Genomic DNA, 24,372 nt, shown 5'->3' with positions numbered 1-24,372 from the left:
CCACTTTACAAAGCAGTCCATGTTTGTCAGGTTTAGGGTCAAGATAAGAAGCCTTAAAAAAGGATATTTTTAATGACCGTGAAATTACGTGAAGAATTTAATTTTAAAAGGATTTCTGAAGAGGAAAACAGAATGTGAAGCTTGTCTATCAGTGGGATCAAAAATCAAATGCATATATTTGTTAAAGGAAATGGTTTAACACAGTGAGAGATGCAGTCTACACTTTGCTAAATGACATGTTTGAAATGTTTTATTTTATTCGTCCTTTATTCTACTAGTGAAAACCCATCCAGGGTCCTATTTTGTCTATGTAGTGCAAACCTGTCTGGGCAAAATTGATTTTGTTTAATTTTTTATTTTTTTGTCTGCCGGGTTTGGTAATCTTGTGGTCTGCAGTAAATGTGTCAGTCATAATTGATTTGGGGGGTGGGGGTGTCAATAAAAAAAATAAAACATTTTGCACTGTGCAGGATTGCTGCTGAATAATTTATTTTGGTTTTTACCCTACCCAGACCATCTTTACTCAAAGCAGGTGCTCTGTAAACTACTGTATTCATAGTTTTACTCATGCACTCATGAACAATGTGTGAACAATGTATATGGGTCTTATACTGTAAGTGATCACATGTTGAGAGATCATCTCCTCAAATGTCACATTTCCTAATATATGTTTGCTGTTTAGCTGTGTTTGTGCACTGGGTCTGAGATATAAAAGCATAGGGAATGAATGTTGCTTGGAGCTGAAACTGGACATTCCCACAGTCACTTATGTCAGTTTAAACTATTTTAAACCTTTCATTAGATTGTGGCTACTCTTACTTTTTTAAACCTAGTTTAATTAAACCAATCATGAAACCTGCTGTAATCAGGATCTCATTAAAACGGTTTTTCTAACATCCGCCCTTCTAGCCATCTGTCTCATTTTCAACGATCTGCTAACTTTACTTTTGTTTGTGAACTGCCATTTTATTCTGATCTGTATTTCAGAAAGCAGTGCTGAGTACAGGTAATGGCCACATTTAAGCTAAAATGTACACAACAAGAAAAAAAATCTAAACAAAACACAAAACAAATAATGCCCAGATGAGTATAAACCCATAAAACAAAGTATGTTTTGGCTGTGGCTGGCCCACCCCCTTACAGTTGCAGGAGGTCAAGACGTGTCCACTCAGAATGGAGTTTGGTGTGCTATAACAACTGTAAGGGGCTGACTGGGATGGCTGTGGCAGCTGAAAATCACAAGAGCAGCGATGAGACATAACTGTATTGGAGAGAGTGTCACAGAAACTCAGAACATATTTTTAGAAAACAAGTTTTTTTTGCCGGGAATTATAATGCAATATTTTGGGTTTATCCAGCTGAGATAAAAAATAGTGTCTCTCTCTTCTAGTTTGCAGCCTATCTTTACAAGTTAATTTGCCTGAGGAGACTTTTTTCAGGTGGCATAAATACACGTGATGACTCCAGACATGACAAAACTGCCAGTTCGCTTATGGTGTTGATGCAGTGGCACTAAGGGAAAGAGATTGCCTGATCACATCAGCTGTAATGAAACCACACTCCCACCACACCCACAGATCATGTATTCCTCTTAAACCTGCCACAGCTGTACCAAAGGTGCTTTAGTCTTTAATAATGAAATTAGGACAAAATGTTATTTGCCACTGCCATGAGCAAGAATTAGGCAATTTGGAACTAAATGTATTTTTGACCATTACCTGGCCTAGACATGGTAATACATCAGTTTTAACAGGTAAGCCAGGTGACTCAAAATCTTTGAGAATACGATTTCAGTTCAATTCACATTTCATTGCAACATAACATTTTCAGCAAAAATGTTTCCTTCACCATCTTAGAACAGTCTCTTATGTTCTTTTCTCTCTCTCCCCTGTGACTGAGTGATGCTGAGGATGGTGGTTTCCCTACTTCCCTCTCAGTTACTGTGCTTTTACTCTTATTGTTTCCCTCCAGCATTTCTCTGGCCCTTGGCTTCATAATTGGCCCATTTTCTAGCAGCAGGTCTGCAATCAATCAGGCCTTCAGTTCTCCTGAGTATGGGTGGGTGGTGGGGTGGAGGTATATGGAGAGAAAGAGTGAGGGAAGCCTGCTATCATTTTCATCTGCAAGGCGGGTGAACTTGGGGACTTGTAAAGTGGGGCAGGGGGTAATGAAAGCAGAACAACACCGGAGATAGTAGTTTAAGCATTTATGATGGAGTAAAAGTTAGTCAATGAATTAAATGACCAGTGGTAATTGCTCTGAGGAGAACTTGGTGAGGGATCTGTGGAAACTCATGTCTGATATCAAAATGTCCCCCTACTTAGATCAACTTAGGGAAAGAGGGAGACATGGTGTGCTTGAGCAGTAAAGAGGGATAATCTACCTTTGTTTCTGAAATACTCAATTTAATTAGTTTACTGATGTTCATGGACCTCAAGCAGCAATATAGGATTTTTCAGTGAAATTCTGTTGGCTAAATGACACTTCTTGGTGCCTATTCTAAAATTCATGCAATAATTCATTTTATTATTTATTATTTATCAAATTCACTCTCTCTCTTTCACAACTGCTGTCATTTTTAACCAAAATAACATCGTTAAAAAGTTCCAGTCTGGATTCAGAAGTCTACATTGTATCTGCCCTTCTGAAAGTGTGGAATGACTTTAGCTCTGTTTGACCCGAGCACTGCCTTTGACACAGCCAACTATGATATTCAAATTGACTGGATTAAGCATATGGTTAGTATTCAAGGCACTGCCCTAAAGTGGTCCACCTCATACCTAAAGATTTGGACTTTCTTTTCTTTATTTCAAAATCAAGAGGTTATCGTCCTCCTCTGGTCCCATTCCCCATAAAGTTCCCCAGGGTCCAATCTTAGGGCCTATTATTTTTCTCCCTTTACATCCTCCCCCTTGGCACTATTGTTGAAAAATATTTCTTTCCTGTTTTTTTCCTTCCACTCTTAAGCAGATGATACACAGCTGTACCTCGCATTGAAATCTAATGACAAGTGTTCCTCTTAAGAACCTGTCTGATTGTCTTACTGACATCAAAGACTGGATGTGTAAAAACTCTCCAGGTAAATTAAAATGACTGATGCAATCTTTCTTGACTTGCTTGACTCTCTTAGAGGTTTCTCCAATGACCTAGGGCCTCTATCCTGCTTTATGAAATCCCCTGGCAATAATCTTGGTGTCAATTTTGATTCCGCCGTCAAATTAATTTTACATTTTTCCAACCCGAAGGCATAGCCAAACCCTTCCTTTCATTTCACGACTTGGAAATGGTTATTCGCGCCTTTATCTCATTGCGCCTTGACTATTGTTACTCCCTACACCAAGGTCTTAGCCAGATATTTCTCCACAGCCTGCAGCTAGTACAAAATGCTGCTGCAAGGCTTTTAACTGATACAAAAAATCCATTACACCTACTAACACTTACCTGCCCTGGCTCCTGGTTAGCTTTTGAATTATGGTTTGTTTTTAAAACACTTAATTGTTTGGCCCCACCCTATATCTCAGATCTCCCTCACCCCTATTCCATGCCCAGGTCACTGAGGTCACCCAAGGCCTGCTTTCTGTTCCTCAGCCTCGGCTAAAGCTAAAGGGTTACTGGGCCTTTGCTGTAAACATACTGAACATATTGCTTCTGCACCCTCCATAAACACCTTTAAATCTTATCTGAAATCCCATCTTTTCCCCTTGTTTTTAATTCCACATTCCACATTCCACATGTCCTTGTTTTTTTCTTGCATTTTTAAGTATTATTAGTGCTGTGTGTATTATTGTTTTCTTGTTTTTACACCTATGTTTTATGTTTTTATTAATTTATACAGCACTGGTTGATGGTAGTGATTTGCTTTAGAAATAAATGTGATATGGAAGCAATAGATCTGATAAATGTTATGTGACGTTCCATTAATCTCATTGTAGGAACATGGATAGCAATGTTTTAATGGCTCAATGGTTCTGTAAAGAACCCACAAATCATAGTATTGGAATAAGCCATGGCTTTATATCCTGCATGGTAATAGATAGCTGTTATTTGTTGCTGCACAGCAGAATTTTTTTGGCTCATCAGAATACATTATACAGTAAATCTGTTTAAACAGCTCATGCCTACAGCAAAATGTAAGCAAAACTACATGTTTGTCAAATATAACAGGATGTTTTTTTCAAAGGAGAAAGTGTCAGATTTTAAATAATGTGGGATTGTTTCAGGCTTCAATTTGTCCTTTAGAAAACTTGCCAAAATACTGTCAGATACAGTTTTGCTTATTTTAGATTCAAAAGATCATACTTTTGAAAAAAAAAGTCCTTTTGTTTGTGGCTTATTGCTTTTTCAAGTTGGACATAAACAGGGAAAACTGTCTTAAAATCTAATTGCACAACTCTACAAGCAGAGATTAAAGGTATTGAAGGCTGAAAGTTATAAGCAGTCTCATACAAAAGTAAAACATTTTGTAGGACAATTAATGCACCTATAGGAGGAGATTGTGAAGTGCCATTCAGGTGGATATCATTTGGTCAATTAGTCAGTCTGAGTAGGACACTCCTGTAATACCTTTCCACCTTTTCCTTCTTTTGTTGCTTATTCTTTTATATTCTTGTATTGTGTAATTGATATTGGAATTGAGACATCACATACATTACAGCAAAATGGGGTTTATTTTAATCCCTGTACTGTTCAGAGTTTTATAAATTAAGCATACATAGTTTCCTTTTAGCTTAAATAACACTTTAATGAAGGAAGAAAAGGATTGTACAGGACATTTAAGCACATTTGATGTTGCTGAAATTAAATTAGTTTTGCAATCACAAGTTCTTATACTTGTAGGTTTTATACAGAGAATGTATTAAACTAATCCCACACTAACGCTTTTCGAAAGCTCTACTTTTTTTTTTTCTTTGAATGAAAAACCAACAGAAAGTTATGTACCGTGGGCATTGTGCTTGTGTTCTTTGCTTTGATGCAAACAGGCCTGTGAAATAATTGCAGATTAATTTTGAGTTTGTTTGAAATGGAAGTGATGGGGTAGATAATGAGATAGAGAAGAGTGTGCACAGAATGCAGTATCACGCCGTGACAGGCTCCATTGTGTCGCTCCTCGCTCCGGCTGTGCGCTGTCAGTCAGCAGTCAGAGCTCGTCATAGGCCCTGTCACCATATTGACAGATCAAGGCGCAGGTGAAGGCAGCCGCGGAAGCAGTCGAACACCAGGCTGGTGGTAGTGTCTCTACCTCTTGTTTTTGTTTTTTTGTTTTTTTCCCTCACGGCAAAGGGATCTTTAAAAAAAACTCGCGGTTTTCCTTTGAGGAGAGGGGTGGGGGAGAGTTATCGCGCTTTGAAAAATGATAGCTCTTTGTGACTCATGACAGATTACGGGTCACAAATGTCTTGCGGAAAACAAGAGCAATGACGGGGCTGCCGTGGCGAAGGGGAATAGGGCACGGTGCCTCCACTTATACGAGGGGTTTGAGGGGTTACTAATCACTCGTATATCGCCTGTCACCTCTCCTCTGTTATCCGTCAGTCAGCACGGCGTGCGCGGTGATGGCTGAGCTGCCATGTCAATGCTCTTTGCTGCTTGTCTCGCACCCCATTTCTCTGCGTTTCTGACAGAAAGTCCTCGAAAGACTCTGAAACTCAAAGGTTGACCCTCACTGTGGATGCTTCTGCAGCATGCCAGCAAGTGAGAGAGGATCAAGGAAAATAAAAAAACAAAGCTAATCAACTGCTTTCGTTGTCTTTATATGTGCATGTGAGTTCGTGTGGATGTTTTTGTGTGCTGCGTATGGATGGTTATGAACATGTGTGTGTGTGTCTCTGTACGGTATGCGCACATGCGTGTCCGTGTGTGTTTGTGTTTTGCTTGTGTGCATGTCATTCCCCCTCCCCAGTGGGTAGTTACATTACATTTACATTATAGGCATTGTAGGCTCTTATCCAGAGCGACGTGCATACCCGTAACAAGGGACAAGTGCTGAAAGACCCTACTTGTTGCTGTTATTTAGTTGGGAAGAGTCATTCCCAACTCGATTCGCACCCGAGATTGAGCGATTCCCTTGCAGATTCATATGCCATACAGGAGCTGTGGCAGAAGAGCCCTCCTCTGTATAGTACATGTCTTTGCAGATGGTATTACAGCGGAGAGACAGTGGTGTACAGTAGCTCTGTACTGTAGTGAAGTGAGAGCAGGTGATTCTGCGCTTCTCCGGGCCGGTTTGACCGTACCGTCGGGCCCCGGTCAGTGCCGAGGGCCTGTGCTGTCCTCGTCAGGCTGGTCAGGCTGGTCAGGGTCTCCGCAGGCTGAAAAAGAGCCCACCGCCAGGCCTATCATTTATTCAGGATGACAGCTGCTGCTCTGTATTAATTTAGTCAAAGACAAAGTGAACGCCCTGTGCAGCTCACCATAGCCCTTCTGTCTGCTGAATTCACATCCATTTCAGCACATCAAAAGGATGCGCCTTCTAATCCCATACATTAACGCACCGTTCTGGTAAACAAGCTGTACTGCGGGTATGAATTTGGGGTGCTGTTGGATTTATTTTTCTGTGCTGTACAATTGGGTTAAGACAATACTGGATTCGTGCAGGGATTCGTCTTAATTTACAAACAATACAATGTGTTAAATCATCTCTGACTGGGTGTATTTTACTCCGATGCTGTACACATTATCCCTGCCTTTAATGAACAATGATCATTGTGTGCAGTTTGCCCTGCATGGCTCTTTTCATAAAAAAGACCTTTATTAAATTATTCAAGAACAGAGCACATTACATAGGCCAACAAATCTAATCACAAGGACATATTACAGGAATATATAATTTATGGTATTACATTATTTATTATATTACAAGCCACACCATTACATCTAGTACAACCAGTATATAAACAATGTTGAACATAATCTGTAGAACTGATTAAATGGTGGAGAAGTCTACACATTTGTCTCCTTAGTTGGAGATTGGAGCAACCCTCTTCAGGGCTTCTGTTTGTCCTCACTGTTTTCTCATTATGCACACAGATGTTGTCCAACTGTATTTTTTGTCTCAAACTGGAACTTTTTCTCCCAAGGCTTCTCATTTTAGTCTCACGACCAAGGCAATTCTGTAAATGCAGAAGTGATGCTCCTCGGAGGCATGATCACAGTGTTTGAAAATAGCTTGTTCAACCTGAATATAGCAGCCAGCTGGTGGCAACTTTTAAAAAGATTTGGCTGGCAGGGGTTTACCTCGTTTTCGCCAAGTTATACGTCCCAACAGGCAATATCTGTATTCTTTAACTCTTTCAGTCCCAAACCCAACATGGAGTGGCTCCACCAAAATCCTAAGGGGTTTTGGCTTTGGTTGAGATAATTGCAAAAGTTGAGAAAATTTAGTAAGGTTTTAATAGGGGCTTAAAGCAATAGTATAGCAGTCAATTTGACTGGTTCAAAAGGTATAAGGTTCACTATGGCACTCTTGAGGTTGTATGGTAGTTACACGTGACTGCCGAATGGCACTGAAAGGGTTAATAGGGTATTTTAATAAGCAGTAGGTAGAAAGCTAATTTAATTTAGTGTGGCAGTGAATTGTGTGTTTATGACGATGCTGTACACACACAGTGTATAGCAGTATATGATAACCTGTGCTTTTTTGTGTTTGCATGTTATCAGGGTGCAGACAATCCTGACTGCCCTACTCTCAGAGGTGTGTGTTTGCTAGCAGAGTGGTTGTGATTACTCTACAAGTTCTATACTAGCAGCCATTCTGAGATACTCTTGGACCTCTCTGCCATGTCTTGGGAAGGTTTGGCATTGTGGCTTTGTCTGTTTTCTTTAGAGGTGTGATTGTAGTGAACACCTACACTTGTCTGGAGGCCGTTTTATTTACACTTGTGCTTGGCCATTCACCTCTGCCCTGGAGTTCAGTCTGTCAGCTTGCAGAGCCATAGAAAATGATTTACTTGTATTCATTCATAACCTTGCTCTTGCATTTCACGTGTTACTCTTTCAAATGAGTAACTTTTGACTGGAGGTATATTGTGCAAATCCTGAATTTTCTAATCTTTTATTTTTTGATTCGCTTTTTTGACAAGAAAAATGTCATGGTGCATCTCTGCCTACAGTTATCGGACCTTTGTCTCTGAGGATGCCGGACCCAACACGCTGGTTGCCACGGTTTTGGCCAAGGACCCCGATGGAGATGGAATCACATACCGGATCACAACAGGCAACACCGAGGGCAACTTTGTCATCGATAGCCAAAAAGGTGACTCCCTGCCCAGGGCCTGTCACAGCTCACCCTTCTTCTGTAGTTTATTAAATGATCTGTAACAAATTGATTCACCTTAAAATGAATCTCTCACTGAGTTGCCGATGGCACAATTTGGTGTAAATAAGCCTAGGTTGAGATACTGTTTTGCATCTTTTCATATCTTCAATTTCAAATGTGCTTAATACTCCATTGCAGTTGTCTGCATGAAAAATGAAAGGTCTTGTTTATTTTTCATATTTTCTCCTGAATTTGACCATAGCGCAGTGGAAGATGACATGAATGAATGCCATTTTAAGAATTCAAACAAAAACTATGATGTGATAGTCCTCTTTGTATTAAAACAAAGTACTCCAACTTATGTAAACAAAACATTGGCACAAAGTTTATATCGTCAAAATGAATACACTGTTAATATAATTTTAGCTACGGAACTCTAGAGACCTTCGGATGAAGATTTCAGAGCGTTTCCTCTGAAGCCAGTGCTGAATGTTTTGTGGATTGCATTGCGAATGCTCCCGGAATACATGAATAGATAAGCACATTAGCGCATTTGCTGGAGAGACATTTGTCTACCGGCCCTCTGGATTCCAGCAGTGACTCCACCTCTGCTGGCAGTCTGAGGCTCAGATGAAGCTAGCTTTGGCTTGTGGTGCAGCATACCCCGGAGCTCTCTGTCCTCCCTCCGTACACTGTTTTTATTTGGGGTGGGGCGGAGATGTTGATGATGGGTGACATGTAAATCAGATTGCCGGTGGCCTCCCCTGCCACACAGAAGGACGTTTTTAATATCTGCTGTCTTGTGTTTGCCGGGAGTATTCGTGTTGGCTGACTGAGGGTGCCACCCCCCGTGCTCTCCATTACAAATGGCAACTCTCCTCTCCTGGCCTACATATCGCCCCGCAGCCCAAAGGGGACTGCATTACTAAATCTAAATGGTCAAAAGTCCATATTTAACCATGAGGCATGACTTCAGGGAAGTCTTAGCCCTCTATCCGGAGAACCCTTCACATGAGAGAATGCACTGTAATGTGAGCTGCGTTCTGTGTTGTGCATCTATTTCACAGTTATACACACATATTAGGATAAAAATGCGATGCGCTTTCACTTATGGCACTGGCTCATTTAGCAGCATATATTTTGCCCCCTGCTGTCATGTGGAGTTATTGGAAGGGGGGGTTAGCGTATTATGTCAGCCATATTTAATTCTGGCTGATTAGAATCTGACTGAGAATCCCTCATAGAGAAAAGCCCTGTAGTAATTACTGGACTTTTATAGCACCGGCAATGGCGGTATCTCGCGCTATGGTTTGATGATAATGGGAATTGGCTGTATGTTTCCACTGCACATCCAAGAGCACAGTGTGCCTTGTAAAATGCATTAGTTTCAGTTCAGTGGTGGATATATTCCAATTCTTCATGGCAAATGTCCTGCATGTAGAGCAGCGCTTTCCTCATTGATGTGAGATGTCCTTTATCTCGCCCTGTGAGGAAAAGATAGAAGGATCAGGCTGTTCTCCCAAGGACCGGCAGCAGAAGGGTAACATGATTCTGTCAGGTGTGGTCTGAAAGGGATGTAAATATTTGTCTCTCTCTTCTGATGCGTTTGTGTCCCTCGCCGCCTCTGTCTCTGGAGATAAGAAAGAATGCATTAAGTGCCTTCTGCCTACACATGGACGGCCAGAAATACGTCTCCGGATACAGAAAAGTCATTAAATTTCAAAGTGCACGATGGAAATTCACTGCCCACACAATAGGCTGTGTAGAAGGGAACTGGGCACTGGCACCAAGGGGACAAAAGTGCAATTGCAAATATCTGAGTGAGAGGAGATGAGGAGGGAGCTGGAGATGATATGGAATGGGGATATTGCACTGGTTTATTAAACTCACTCAAACTCAAAGTTCCAGTCTCTATCCCTCTCTCTACCTCTCTCTCTCTCGAATTGAAACTACATGTTCCTTCTGTTGCCTTGTTCTGTCAAAAACTGAGTGAAAACACTTTCGTGTGCCAGATAAATATGGATGTTGGGGTGGGCGCAGTGTTGTACATGCTTTCAGCCCCCCTGTCTCATGGCCCTTTCATATCCGAGGCTGTTAATTAATTTCTTGTTCTGTCCTCTCAGCCCTAAGTCCTGTTTTCTCTTGCAGCCCATTTAAGGCTAATCCATGTAAACCGCGTCCCCGTATTTTTCTCACCCACTCGTGTCAAGCCGCCTCCTACCCTTCCGCGCGCGAGTGAGTGATGGAGTCCCGTAATTTGCTGACGGGGGGTGCTTGGATTTGCAGGGCTGATTCGCCTACGCTCCAGCCCCCCTCCGAAACTGCAGGGCCTGGAGTACGTCCTCAACGTCACGGCAACCGACGACAACGCCTCCGGTGGCCCCCACGCCCTGTCGTCCACCGCCCAGGTCATCGTGGGAGTGGACGATGTTAACAACAACAAGCCCATTTTTGAGAAGGTATTCCCCTGATTTAATCGTGTGTTATTGTTTGTGGAGCAGAACATCTTGTCTTCATGATGGTAGATTAGGTACACCATGTTTTTCGGAATATGGACCGCTTTGTCTTTCACTCTCGCTGTCTCTGTGGTGGTCTCTGGAGGAGTGATTAGCTGGCAGCCCTGTTCTATTTCCAGATCGTCTCAGAATTTATAATTAGCATTTCAAATATTTGGCTGATTCATCATACCACACTTGCTTTAGCCAATGTCTCGATTTGAAATGAGAATGAAGTTTGGCTTGGACTACATTGGAATGCCCCAGGTAAATAAGGAGGTGGCAAGATGAACGTAAACCTGGGTCTGCAAATCATCTTTATGGAGTAGCAACTTCACTTGGTCATGCACACATTTCAGCTTTCTCAAAGCTTTCATGTCAGGAGGACCTGGTCCCACAGGATGTTGTGTTGTGTTCATTTATATGAGCTGGTTCTGTGCACATACACACTAGCCTTTGTATAGCCATATGCATAACCCACACACAAACCTATATATTCGCATACAGGTACGTATACGCACATGCATTCAAGTACACTCACCATGTACACAGAACACACACTTACAGTACACTTGCAAACACCCACACGTCACCCACTCACACACTCACTGTATTCTCACATATTTCCCCACAAACACTCATCACCCCCCCACAAACACAAACTCTCTCTAACACACACACACACACACACATGCTCACACACAGTGAGTTAAGCCACACTCTCCTGTGGCAGTGGCTACTCTGAAGCCTGGTTGAGCTGTATTAGTGTGCCAAACTGCAGCAGGATAAAGGGATGTGGGAGTTTGATATTTAAATGTGAGATCTGACTCTGTCCCTCCTCTAAGGGACCCAGTCTGCTAGGCCTGCCTGGGAAAAGCCTTTGACAACTAATGTGAAGAGGAGGAGATGGGAGAAATGGGAGGAAGATGGACCCCACTGTCATTAATTACATGTCAAAAGTAACCATCAATGGAGAGTGCTGAATTGATGAGGGACCTTTCCCATTGCAGCATATCGCTGTGTGCTAACAAAGTAGCCAGAATTGAGTTTATAATGATGGGCTTTGAGTTCTGGACTGTGATTTTTTTTACCTTGCAGATGGTGATGAGATTTTCTGTGGGTAGTGGAGCATGTCATGCCATGTTTTTTTTCTACCACTGTGCCACTATGATGGCATTACAAACCAGACATTATTCTCAATACAACTAACAGCTGGAATAGTGAGACTCAAGGCTTTCTCCCATCTCTCTCTCTCTCTCTCTCTCTCTCTCTCTCTCTCTCTCTCTCTTCCTTCCCCCTTCTCTTCATCTCTCGTGCTTTCTCTCCCTTTCTCTCTCTTCCTCTTTCTTTTCCACTCTCATGCTCTTTCCCTCTCTCCCCCTCTCTTGTGCTCTCTCCCTCCTTCTTTCTTTCCCTCTCGCTCTCTCTCTTCCCCTCTCTCCCTCCCTTTCTTCCTCGCTCATGCACTCTCTCTCCCTCTCTCTCCCTCTTTTCCCCTCTTTCCCCCTCTCTTCCCCTCTCCCCCTCTTCCCCTCTCTCCCTCCTGCTCTCCCCCTCTCTCTCTCCCTCCCTCCCTCCCTCTCTCTCCCTCTCTCCCTCTCTCCCTTCCTCTCTCTCAGTGCCAGCAGTACAGGGAGAGAACCTCAGTGCTGGAGAACCAGCCTGCTGGAACGTTTGTGCTGCAGGTGCACGCTGCTGATGCAGATGAGGGAGCCAATGGGAAAGTGACATACGGATTCATGCACAAAGACAGCACAATACCCGCCTTCAGCATCCACCCAGACACAGGTGCGCTGGACGGGTCATCCGCCATCAGGGATACAGGGGCCATAGTGCCACACAGTGCTCAGGGTAACGGTGTGCAGCAGGCTAGGGTACTTGTATGGATCAGCATAGCCCATGTGCTGTCTTTAGGTAAGACACCACGGACAAATAAATCCAGTACAAATCAAGTTTAGCCTGTAAAAATGCTTAAGACTTTTGTCCAATCAAATTACACTTTTTTGGGGGTAAAGGTAACGCTACTGAAGTTTTTGAAGTAAGAACATGAGGAATTATATGAGCTCAGCTTAGCTAAGATGGTTAATAAACAATGTATGTTTCTGTTGTTGTCTTACTAATTAATAATGCAATCACTCATGTTGCCAGTTCAGAGACAGAGGCTTATGGTTAAGCAACACTGAATGAATTAATCATTTCAACTTTCTCACTCAAATTCATAATGTTACTGGAAGTGTGAGGCATTTTAAAGTTCAGCTAAATTACCTTTTTTCTCATAACCTTTCAAAATGTGGCAATGTTGAGATGAATACATGTTAGAAACCTGATAAACCTGATACTTAAATTAAATGCAATTATGCTGAAAAAGATCAGTTTTATGCAAAGAACATTGAATGTGAATTCACTTATTGACACCTTCATTACATGTACTCTGCAAGATGTTGTTAATTGTTTTTTTGCAGTTTAATTGCATGATGCGCATTTTAGTCAGGAAAGCAAATACATTCATGAGAGACATTTGCATATTGCCCTCATTAGTGAAATGTATCAGTCATAATAATACCATGAATATACTAAAACACCATCTCATGTTTAACACATCACCACATATATACAAGTTAAAACTAGACCAAACTAGTCGGAACTGGTTATTGGTAGGTTTTTAAAAAGAACTTAAATCATGGCTGCAAATCCGTAAACTGATAGACATTTTAAGTAGCTTTGACGTGCATTGTCATTTCAGGCCTTTGGGCTGAAAGTACCCTCAGTCAGAATCACACAGCAGGGCTTGATTTGCTTGTGTTCTTAGATTGGGCATTATGACAGTGTTCTACTGTAGCTTGCTACCGTGGGATGATAGTGACACTGTGACAAACCTTCCTTTTCCAGGTGTGATCGTCACAGCCAGGACGTTCGACCGGGAGAAGCAAAGGGAGTATGCTGTCACGGTAACGGCCACGGACCAAGCCGCAGAACCCCTGATCGGGATCTGCCAGCTCAACATCCTTATTCTAGATGAGAACGACAATAGCCCCAAGTTTGAGAACCAGCGCTATGAGTGTGAGTCTGTCATTACATTACATTACATTACATTATAGCCATTTGGCAGACGCTCTTATCCAGAGCGACATACAATATAATGCAGTCACTGCATGTTTTCCTGTACAGAGCCTGTGTGTGTGTGTGTATGTGTGTATGTGTGTATGTGTGTGTGTGTGTGTGTGTGTGTGCGCGCATGTGTGCGTGGGCATGTGTGTCAGTCACTTACTATAAATGTATGTCTGCTTTAGTTTGTATATTATTTGTTTGTATATTTTTATTACTTTCTACTTTACTGTGTGTGCTCTGTTATTGTGCATACCAGTTATTTTTCATCTGTCTCCCGGTATGCTTGTGTGTGTGTGTGTGTGTGGGTGTGTGTGTTTTCCGGGTAGTGATTGTATCCATTTGTGTTCTCCGTGGATATCTGTATTAATACAATGTCATAAATTCTCCCCTATGTCTGTTCCAAAGGGTAATTTGAATTGCTGATTTCCCACAGACTTTCTGCGGGAGGACACTATGATTGGCACCAGCTTCCTCCGCGTGGCAGCACATGATGATGACTACAGCTCCAATGCAGCCATCACTTACTCAATGTCAACGGAGCAGCCGGAGTACCTCAGAGTCAACCCCATCACCGGCTGGGTCTATGTCAATCAGCCCATTTCTCAGGTGACTGTGCTTATAGCTGCCTGCTTAATCAATTAATGAGGTGTGATGGCAAACCTTTCTCCCACCACGGTCTATATTAATGTGTAAGGTTATGTTCATCGTCCTGTAATAAGTAGGCATATGTTTAGAACAGCGTGTTCTAATTTAACGTGACAGTATACAGTAACATGAAAGACCTTTATCAAAATGCCGTCTCTGCTGTTTAGACTTCAACCAGCTCATCTCTTAGTTCAGCGTTAGATCAGAATGGGTGTGTGCGGCTCATTGGCTTTTGAACTTGATCTATGCCAGGCAGTTCACAAAGGTGAAGTCAGGCAAAGGTAGTCTGATGTATTTAGTCACAAGATTTAGCATTTTGAAATGGTGGTACAAATATGTGTAAGCTTAACTTATCTACTTTATTAGTATACCTACTATTGATCACAAATCTTAGGGGCTGAATCCACCAAAGCATTTCATCAGCTTGAAAACCTGAGCTGCTCATGTATGATTTTATGAAGCCTACTCTGCAGAAAGCCTGGACCCATCTTTTTTTTTTTGCGGTCGCTAGGCAACCACACTTTGCTCGCTTTGTGAAAGTTCTTAACGATATTAACAACGTTAGTGAACTGATTTCACCATAAGGTTTGATGTGTTGTTCGTTTTTTTTTTTTTGCCTTGTTATTTTGGGGAGTGAGAGACAAAAGGAGTTGAAACACAAAACAACTTTTGTGAAATCGTATGCGGGTGGGTGTAAGTGGCTGCCAATTTCACCTCCATCTTTGTTTACAACGGAACCTAGACAAAATCAAACCCCACCTCTATTTTCATGCAATTGGCAGAGAAGAAAATGAGTGACATTCCATTTTTTTGGAAGCATGTCAAAATAGGATCCTGCCCATCTAAAAACAGTGAGGTATCCAGCACAGATAAAGGCATGGCATTTTAACCCATTGAAAATAATTATAAAGGTAAAGCAGATGTTATATTGAGTGACTGGTGTCAGTGATGGTGTTTTGTCATTGGCTGACTCCAGAGGTCCTACATCACGCGGGAGATCATCGCCACCGACGGGGGGAACCGCAGCAGCACGGTGGAGCTGGCAGTCACCATCACCAACGTGAAGAACCAGCCTCCACAGTGGGAGAGAGACAACTACAGCGTGGTCATCCCAGAGAACACCATGAGGGACACTCCCATTGTGGTGCGTATGTATATACACACACACACACACACACACACACACATACATACACTCACATGCATATACATACACACACACACACACCTACACGCACACACACACACACACACACACACACACACACCTACACACACTCACACACACACACACACACACACCTACACACACTCACACACACACCTACACGCACACACACACACACATACACACACACACACACCTACCTTCACACACACATGCACACAATGGGAGAGGGACACTCCCATTGTGGTGTGTATGGGACCCTTTCATGGCATTCATTCTGTGCATTATATCTGAGAGCAGTAAAGGTTAAAGTTTAACTTTAATTCATTCAATTAAGGGAATGATTTTCATTTGTTTAAAAGTACAATTGAACTTTGACACTTGTGTATTGATTTTCAGTTAATTTCCTGAATTGACAAATTGAAATTGAATTGGCCCAAATTATCCCCCCCCCCCCCCCCACTTTTTCCATTTATTTTCTTATTGAGTGAGACATTCTTACATTATGCCATGCACGCTGTTGGGTATGACATTTATCTCATGAAGTATATATTAAGCATCCGGTTAATGTACACACAATAGGCCTCATTCAAAAAAACCTTTCTTTAATTCTTCTTAACTTTTATTCTTAAGAAAAGTTCTGGTGAAAACCCAACTTGGCATTCCAGAAACATGTACAGGCCTTCTTTTTGTTTGTATTACAGGTGTATCAGATGAATGGAAAGTGTTCATAAATTGGCTGCATATTTACATTGATTAGCATAATGAAACCTCCTAGCTATCCCCTAAAAGGTATCTCAACTGCAAGGTAATGCGCAAACATCAGCAATTCATCGCTCTCTGAAAGTGTATCTTTAGGGTCCCTAAAGGCAACCTCTGTCCTAAAGGCAGGATTGAAAATCGCGGAGTAATCCTAGAGCAGCACATATGCCATTGCTTAGTGTTGGGTTTAGCTGCATGTGTGTGGGTCTTCCTGCTCAGGAGTGCTTCAGGCGTTCCTTTGTGCCCGCGGCCATCAGGCGGTGTGACACTGCGTGTGTTAAAGACCCCAGCCTTAGTCAGCACAAACACACACACACACACATACACACACATGCAAACAGAAACACAAACAAATATATATATACCCACACACACACACACACACACACACACACACACACAAACAAATATATATACACACACACACACACACACACACAAACCGAAATACACAAACGCATATATACACACACACGCAAACAGAAACACAAACAAATATATATATACACACACACACACACACACAAACAGAAACACACAAACGCATATATACACACACACACGCAAACAGAAACACACAAACAAATATATACACATGCACACACACACATTCACGCATACATACACACACACTCACGCACAAGCCTTTATTATGTTGCTGTATCACAGTAAAATGAGGTTGTCATATATTGCTGTTCTTCAGTAACATGAGGTGTTCGTATGTTGTTCCTTTAGCATACTGCTTTCCTATAATTAAATAGCTCAAACATTCAGTTGACTTTACTTACTGTTCATTACAGTTTTTAATTGTTGTTTATTTCTCCAAATGGCAGGAGTAATAAAGCGGCTGTCAAAGACTATCCACGTAGTAGCTGTACATGCCATGTCATTAAAAGCAAGGGTGTATGCTATTGGTAAATTAATGAGGATAATGCCACTAGCTCCAATGTCAGGTAAACACATTAAAATGCACGGCTTCTGTTGATGCTAAGACTGCTTCAACAGTACTTCAAAATGGTGCGCCTCAACACGATCACAATGACTTCAGTGATCATTCTACATGATTTCCCTGTGCTCAGCCTGTCACTATGAAATACTCCAGCGACCAGCGCAGGAGATACTCACACTCACTCTATAGGTAATTCTCCCATGGTGCTGTGATGAGTCTCAATGTATGACTAGTACTAACAATCAGGCTGTCATGGCCCTATGAGAAGTGCCTCTGGGGCTCTGTCACGGTCCCTGTCTGCTGTTTGTACTGCACCCTGGGATAGCTCCTGTCTGTCCGTCCGTCCGTCCTGTGGCTTGAGCCTCTCCATTCTCTGAAACTGGATGTGTCCTTTAACGCTGCTCATCTCCCCCACGGACCACGTTCTCAACCATAGCTTATATTTTTGCTAAAATATTTAAAAAAAAAACATTTTACTTCAAGCTGTTAGTGCAGGAGCGTGACAGTCTTTGTCTGTGGATAATTTAAAGAATCTTTTAATGAATGCGCTGGAAATTAATTTTATGAACTTCCTGATCTTTAATGAGCTATTAAAGGCATGTAAATGCTTATTTCACTGAATGAGTGCAGCGGGGCTCGGTGAGTTCTGATTGATCCGGCGCATGAATGTGTGTTTTAATGCGCTGCGGAAAAGAGGCGATGCCGCCGGAAACGATGTGGAATAAAAATGTTTATTTCACTCTGATCCGCATAAGTGATGGAGCTCGCTGCGTCGCCGTGAACGTTCAGAATAGCGTGATGCAACCGAGTGTAACGGCGCTTCGCTCTGTTTGTTGTGCTGCTCAGACGATTAAGGCCACCTCCCCCTTGGGCGACCCCAGAGTCACGTACAACCTGGAGGACGGGATGGTTCCAGAAACCAACATGCCCGTGCGCTTCTACCTCACGCCCAACCGCGAGGACGGCACCGCCTCCATTCTGGTGGCCGAGCCGCTGGACTACGAGACCACCCGCAACTTCATGCTGAGGGTCCGCGCCCAGAATGTGGCTGCCGTCCCCCTGGCCGCGTTCACCACCGTCTATATCAATGTGACAGGTACGGCGTGACTGTACGGCAAAGGGCAACGGTTCATTTAATGGGGCATGTGTCCTTTAAGACCTGAATCTTGTTTTTACTCATATTACGTGTAGAAATTACGCTCAAAGAAGGCAACTCTTTATTTATTTTATTTTCTGAGTACCTATCTGTCTATGTATCCAGCTATATTTCTATTAGTCATTTAGATTATTTATATTCACACTGGTTGTTAAATATTAGCTGTCAGGGGTACACATTCATTGTCATTCTCATCCATACTATCCAAAGATTTGAATGTCTGACAAATTTCCATTTGCCAGTAGTTTCAGGACCACTATTGCTTTGCACCATAACTTTTCCGACAAATATTAACGTTTTGTACATTGCCAATGCATTGTTTTTTGTGTCAAAACTTAATTTTGCCAATATAAATAGATTTCAGATTAAATCTCTTTCAGTCTGGTGTCCAATATGAAGGACAACAGTTACTGGTACATCACTTCAGACCTGATGTCCATTGCAATAGACAATGACCTTGTTATGCTAGTAAACAAATAATGCTTAAAATAATTTCAGTCTTTGCATATTATGTTTAACACATCAAATCTTAAAAATATCTATTAGGCTGTGATGAAAGTTGCTTTATTTGATGACTCTGAGGTACTGGCGCCATGCTTCACTTCTGTGTGAATTGTTAACCACTTGCATCTGATTTTATTAGTTAGGGTCTATTAAATAACCAATCAGAAGACTGTTATGTAAATCACTTATTAACAAAGAAAAAAACACCAAACATGTGATGTCCATTGCAATGGATGCCGGGTCGAAAGGGGTTAAAATGGACCAGGACGTATTTTTATAAAATTAAATTCTTTCAGTAATCCATTTTATTGAGAAAGCAAAGGATCAGCTTATTTTATACATATTGTGTTCATTATGTGAAATATGAATTATTAATGATGGGTTTAAAATTGCATATGCCTCTTTCAGATAAATAATTCTGCTGCACCACCATCTCTCCAAATTGGTTCAGTAGTTTTTATGTAGTGTTAGTGCAAAAGCGACAGCCAGTTGTTGTCAAATATGTAGACTACAACCGAAGATGATAGCAGAACTTAATGTGACATGCATAACCAAACAAAAGCAATTGGAAGTGCACAGGTTTAAATGTGCGCTAAACTAGATGGAATGTGTGTAGATTGTGGATCAAAGGCAGGCCTGTCAGCAGGAGTCTCTGTATTAATTATCTCGCAAACGGTTCGGGGGATGCAGGAGATTATGAATTTGCGCAGTTGACTTGCAGTAAAACGATAAAGAACCAGGCTCTTCCGCCGGTTAATGGGTTACAGCAGCTTTGCTGTCGCTGAACAGCGGGTGGTGGGCGTTTAATGCAGAAAATCTCGGCCTAAGGAGGACTCTGGCATTCCAGGGCCAGAAGTGAGAATTAAGGACAGGGAGGAGGATTTGGAGGCAGGTGTAGAAGCGTCAACATCAGAAGGTATCTTTTGGATCTCTGGACTGCAGCACGGGGAGTTTGTTTGTGTGGCAAACAGTTGAGGAAGGACGCTATGGGTCAGCTAAAGCTTAAGGTTGGCTAACTGTTGCTCCTGTATCAGAAGTAATACATTAGGGCTTTGAAGAGCCCTGGAACCATGCTAATTTAGTGGCTTATTTCTGAGTCCCAAGGGTACGTGTGGGCGGGGAGCTGATTAATTTTGATGTGAAATGGAAAGCTGAAACTTACTTTAAGATACCTTTCTAGGTTTATTAAGAAATTAAATTTTTTCAAATATTTTGAAGCAGTAATGACATTGATTTCTGTCAGAACAGTATATACAGTAAACACAATCCAGATCTGCATATTCAGAAGTTATGATTTTTGCTCGAATAATTGAATCATATTTCCAGTATACGGTTATACAAATAAAAATATAAAGGATATTTTGCCATAATATTTGTGGTAGAACTCTCTCTATAGTCCAGGATTACTATGAGATGTCCTTCACGCTATTGATGTCTGCAGCAGTATAATTGTGAAAGCCTTTCGAGCACTCGTAGCCATAAAAGAGGTCTGGTTTCTAAGTCAAACACAAAAACAACCTCAGAGATGGAGTACATACTTCTAAACATCTGCACCTGCGTGCACACTCTTACTCAGTTAATGTATATGCCTATGAGAAGAACAGATATCATAAAGGCTGTTTATAATGCCAAATAAAAGTAAATGTGTGCGTTGGGAAATATGGAAATGATACATACGCACACTGTGTGGCATATGCATATTAAGCTCCATAAAAAATCTATACATTACAGTCTGTACAATGCAGTGGTATTACAGTAATTGCTACAGCAGGAAGACTTCACCTTTATCTCAGTCATCTCCAGTAATTTTGTCATGTCAAGGGCTGCGGTGGCGCAACAGGCTAAGATGCAGCAGACTTGCGGTTGCAGTTCGCTGCAGTTGCACACCGGGCAAAAGTTTTTTTGTCATGTCATTCCTTCAATGGAATCCACAAATGTCAGTAGTTGAGGTTACGATTAATAGTATGTTTTGCAATTATTTATATTATATTTATGTATGCTTTTTATTAGGATGTCTCTCTGGGACATGCAACATTAGGCTGAAGTGTGATTATATGATGAAAGAAAATGTGTAAACTGTGGGCAGTGTTATGTTATGTTAATTTCTATAATCCTTGTCTATGGCTGTCTGTGGATTGGTTTGAAGGTAAAAGTCATCTAAAGCAATTTGGTGTAAGGGGTTTAATGATCATAATAGTTGTGGGGGAGTTGCCGTACCCATGGCAACAGGGATGCTGTGGAGGACTTCATAGTATATTCTAAGCTCATTCTTTTGTCTTTTTCTATTAGGTGTGCCTTGCACTCTCGTTTATGCTCTTGCCTCTGTTGGAATGAGAGTGGCCCAGTGTATGTCAATTTGTGCATCTTTGCAGGCACTGTGTTCCCAAAATACTTAAGGTTGTTATACAATATAGTTTCAGGATCAGGGTGTTCAAGCCAGGTTTTCTAGCTTGAGTGAAGAAATGTCAGGTGATACACAGATGTCAGTTCAAGCAAAAATATTTTTTTTTGCTGAAAACCCTGGAGAAAAGACAATCATTTCTTCATTTAACAAGTTGTCTTGTTCAAAAACTGAATAGGGAAAAGATCTGTCTTTTTCAAAAGGCTTCAACCATTCAGCTTCTTTTTTGGCAGCTATGTGTTGTTTTTACATGGCTTTCAGGAAAAGTTGATTGTTTGCAAAATACAAGCAATATGAAATGTGGAACTGGGTTGTTTAAATTGAGTGCCTAAAAGGTCCATATATGATCAACTGTTAGCAAGTGCGTATAGAATGTTCCACCACACCACATGGAGAGTTTGGTGTGCTGTTTGTTTTAGAATTCAATTAGTTCAATTATACTATGGCAGAAGTGCAATATCTAGTTTTTTGTTTTAAGCAAGAACATTTTAAAAATGTATTACAATAAGCAACACATTTGAACCAGAATACAGATACGGACATGCAGAGAGACATTCATCACCCAGGAGCGACATGTGAGGCATATTTTAGGAGAGAGGGATTATTGGATGGGAAACCAACTAAAATCTCTGCTGGGTGTTTTGGCCCCCCGTCACATTGGCCCACTCTGGAGCAGAGTGAGCGTTAGATGGGGAAGAGACTGCAGGTTGATGGATTTGGACTGATGAGATTCCAAGCCCAGTTTCTGTTCTCCTTCAGGCACACACCAGGAAACCCTTTGTACATTTGTGCAAATCATACAGAGCGGGAGACTTTTACAGAGAACAAGGTGTGCGAAATGATATTCTGCCGGATTCAAACAGCATATAAATTCCTCCAAAGTATCATTGATAATTACAAAATAAACTGCAGACCTAAGTTCCAGACAGATGCCAGATGTTATTTGGGTGATGTGATGAATGGTCTCTCTGAATATATGAAAGTATCATAGCTGTTTTGCATTATTATTAGTACAAATGGCAGATAACCCATCTGCATTCAGGGTACTGGGATCAGGAATAGTTTCAGCAGGCGCAGTGCATGTGTAAGTGTGGATCAGATGCGATAGGTTTGGGCAGGCCCAAGATGCGGGAACTTAATGAAATGTGGAAACCTGCGAGTACAAAAACAGTCCTGTACAGAGCGGTACATCAGAGAAAGTTTTTAACTTTTCTCTTCCTAGCTATACACAAACTTGTTCGCTATCTGGCCATTTAAAGCACCAGGGTAATGATTTTGGATTGCCTTGGATGTGATACTGTGGATAGTGTTACATACATTTTTTAGAAAATGTTTGTTTTATCGTCAGTATGAATATTGATTATATTTGGAGGGTGAAGTCTCAATCGCAGACTTGGGGGAAGGATTGGAGAGTCAGAGTAGGGAGACTGCCTGTGGTATAGATTGCAATCGCAAAGGGCGCCTCTGCTTAAAAAAAGAAAATTATATATATATATATACATGTACATCAGTCCCACCTACAGCATTTAAAAACATAGGTTTGTGCAGATAACCTCTATTCTTTTCTTCATTTTCCTTCCCCAGATGTCAACGATAATGTCCCCTTCTTCACTTCCTCCATCTACGAGGCAGCGGTGACGGAAGGGGCAGAAGTGGGCGCCGTGGTCCTCCAGGTGTCTGCTAATGACCTGGACCTGGGGATCAATGGGAAGGTCTGTGTGCAGTTTAATATGGCTGCCGTCATTCCGAGTGCATTCTCTTTCACTGTTAGCTGTTAGCTGTTAGTGGTTTTCTACTGGCGCTTACACAATTACAATTTACTGCATGTCGTTGTGATATAAAACATTAAATCTGCTTTGTGCCGTGTATCTCACACTAAAAGGCTGGACTTATTAAAAGTAGAAACCTAAAATAACAGCAGCTCTTGCGACAAATGCTTTGTGCTCTGCTTCTCGTGTATTGTAAGTTTTTACAAAACTTAATTATGTGGATTAAGACATGCTGCTAACTATCACTTAACGAATTCTGAGCTCCTCTTAACAGTTTTGCAGCAAGGCATGATTCAGAATAGGTGGAAAAGTGAGGATAGCTGATAGTGGTGTAATGATAATGTACATTATAATATATTTTTAGGTCCACTAAATCAAGTCTCTTCAGTGGGGAAAAAAAAAAATGCATGGTTAATTTACATAATTCTTAGTGTGCTTCAAGTATGAACATGAGCATACATGTTAATGTAAATCCAGTTAGCTGTGAATATGAATTCACTATGAATTTGTTTAGCGATTACAATGTTTTCAAATGTCTTAAGGGTACATCTCTTCTGTTTAACACTTTCCTGTTAGTCTTTCCTGCTCATAGTCTCAGAAACGGTGGCTGGTTATACCAGTCTGCTGGTGATGGGTTAAAAGCAAGTGTGTGTGCATGTTTTAAAAAGAGAGCTGTATTATATTGATATTTATATAAAAACTGCACATAATATAATACCTATATATACCTTCTTGTCATACTCCCTATCCCTGTAAATCAAAGCAATATGACGCGCTATCACAATTACCAAGAACAGGTGTCTGTAAGGATGGTGCTAGATGCAGTGCAGTGTATGAAATATCAATAAGTAGACAGTATTCTACATTACTGGTCGAATTAAAGCTGCTGCACCTGAGCACAGGTGGTTTTAAAAATGTTGTTGAGCAAAATGCTTTTTGCCTATGACCTCCATATTTATAAACCCTGGTCAAAGTACTCAGGTGTAGAGCATTTCCTTTCAGTTTGTGCTCTCGCAAGTTATTGCGAGTATTACACCTGCTTTTCAAAATGTCACAAATTACAGCCTCAATGAGGAGGCGCTAGGTTTGGTAAATATAATTAGGTCTCATCAAGCTGTGATTCACAGTAATCCCTCTCTATTAGAATGGCAGTCGTTTGTA

General features: G+C 41.4%; 1 protein-coding gene across 1 annotated transcript in view; it reads left to right on the top strand.

Annotated features, from left to right (window-relative positions):
- Window positions 1-24,372, top strand: part of LOC133111067 (neural-cadherin-like) — a 95,362-nt gene that overhangs the window by 13,570 nt on the left and 57,420 nt on the right. Inside the window, exons 7-14 of the mRNA XM_061221227.1 lie at window positions 8,109-8,251; window positions 10,541-10,713; window positions 12,369-12,537; window positions 13,639-13,809; window positions 14,291-14,463; window positions 15,479-15,646; window positions 18,228-18,477; window positions 23,027-23,154. Coding sequence (XP_061077211.1) covers window positions 8,109-8,251; window positions 10,541-10,713; window positions 12,369-12,537; window positions 13,639-13,809; window positions 14,291-14,463; window positions 15,479-15,646; window positions 18,228-18,477; window positions 23,027-23,154 — 1,375 coding nt within the window. The remainder of the gene's footprint in view (window positions 1-8,108; window positions 8,252-10,540; window positions 10,714-12,368; window positions 12,538-13,638; window positions 13,810-14,290; window positions 14,464-15,478; window positions 15,647-18,227; window positions 18,478-23,026; window positions 23,155-24,372) is intronic.

This window comes from Conger conger, chromosome 15 (genome assembly GCF_963514075.1).
Source record: "Conger conger chromosome 15, fConCon1.1, whole genome shotgun sequence".
Lineage (NCBI taxonomy): Eukaryota > Metazoa > Chordata > Actinopteri > Anguilliformes > Congridae > Conger > Conger conger.
Note: the sequence above shows the minus strand (reverse complement) of the source record. Positions and strands in the feature narration are given on the sequence as shown.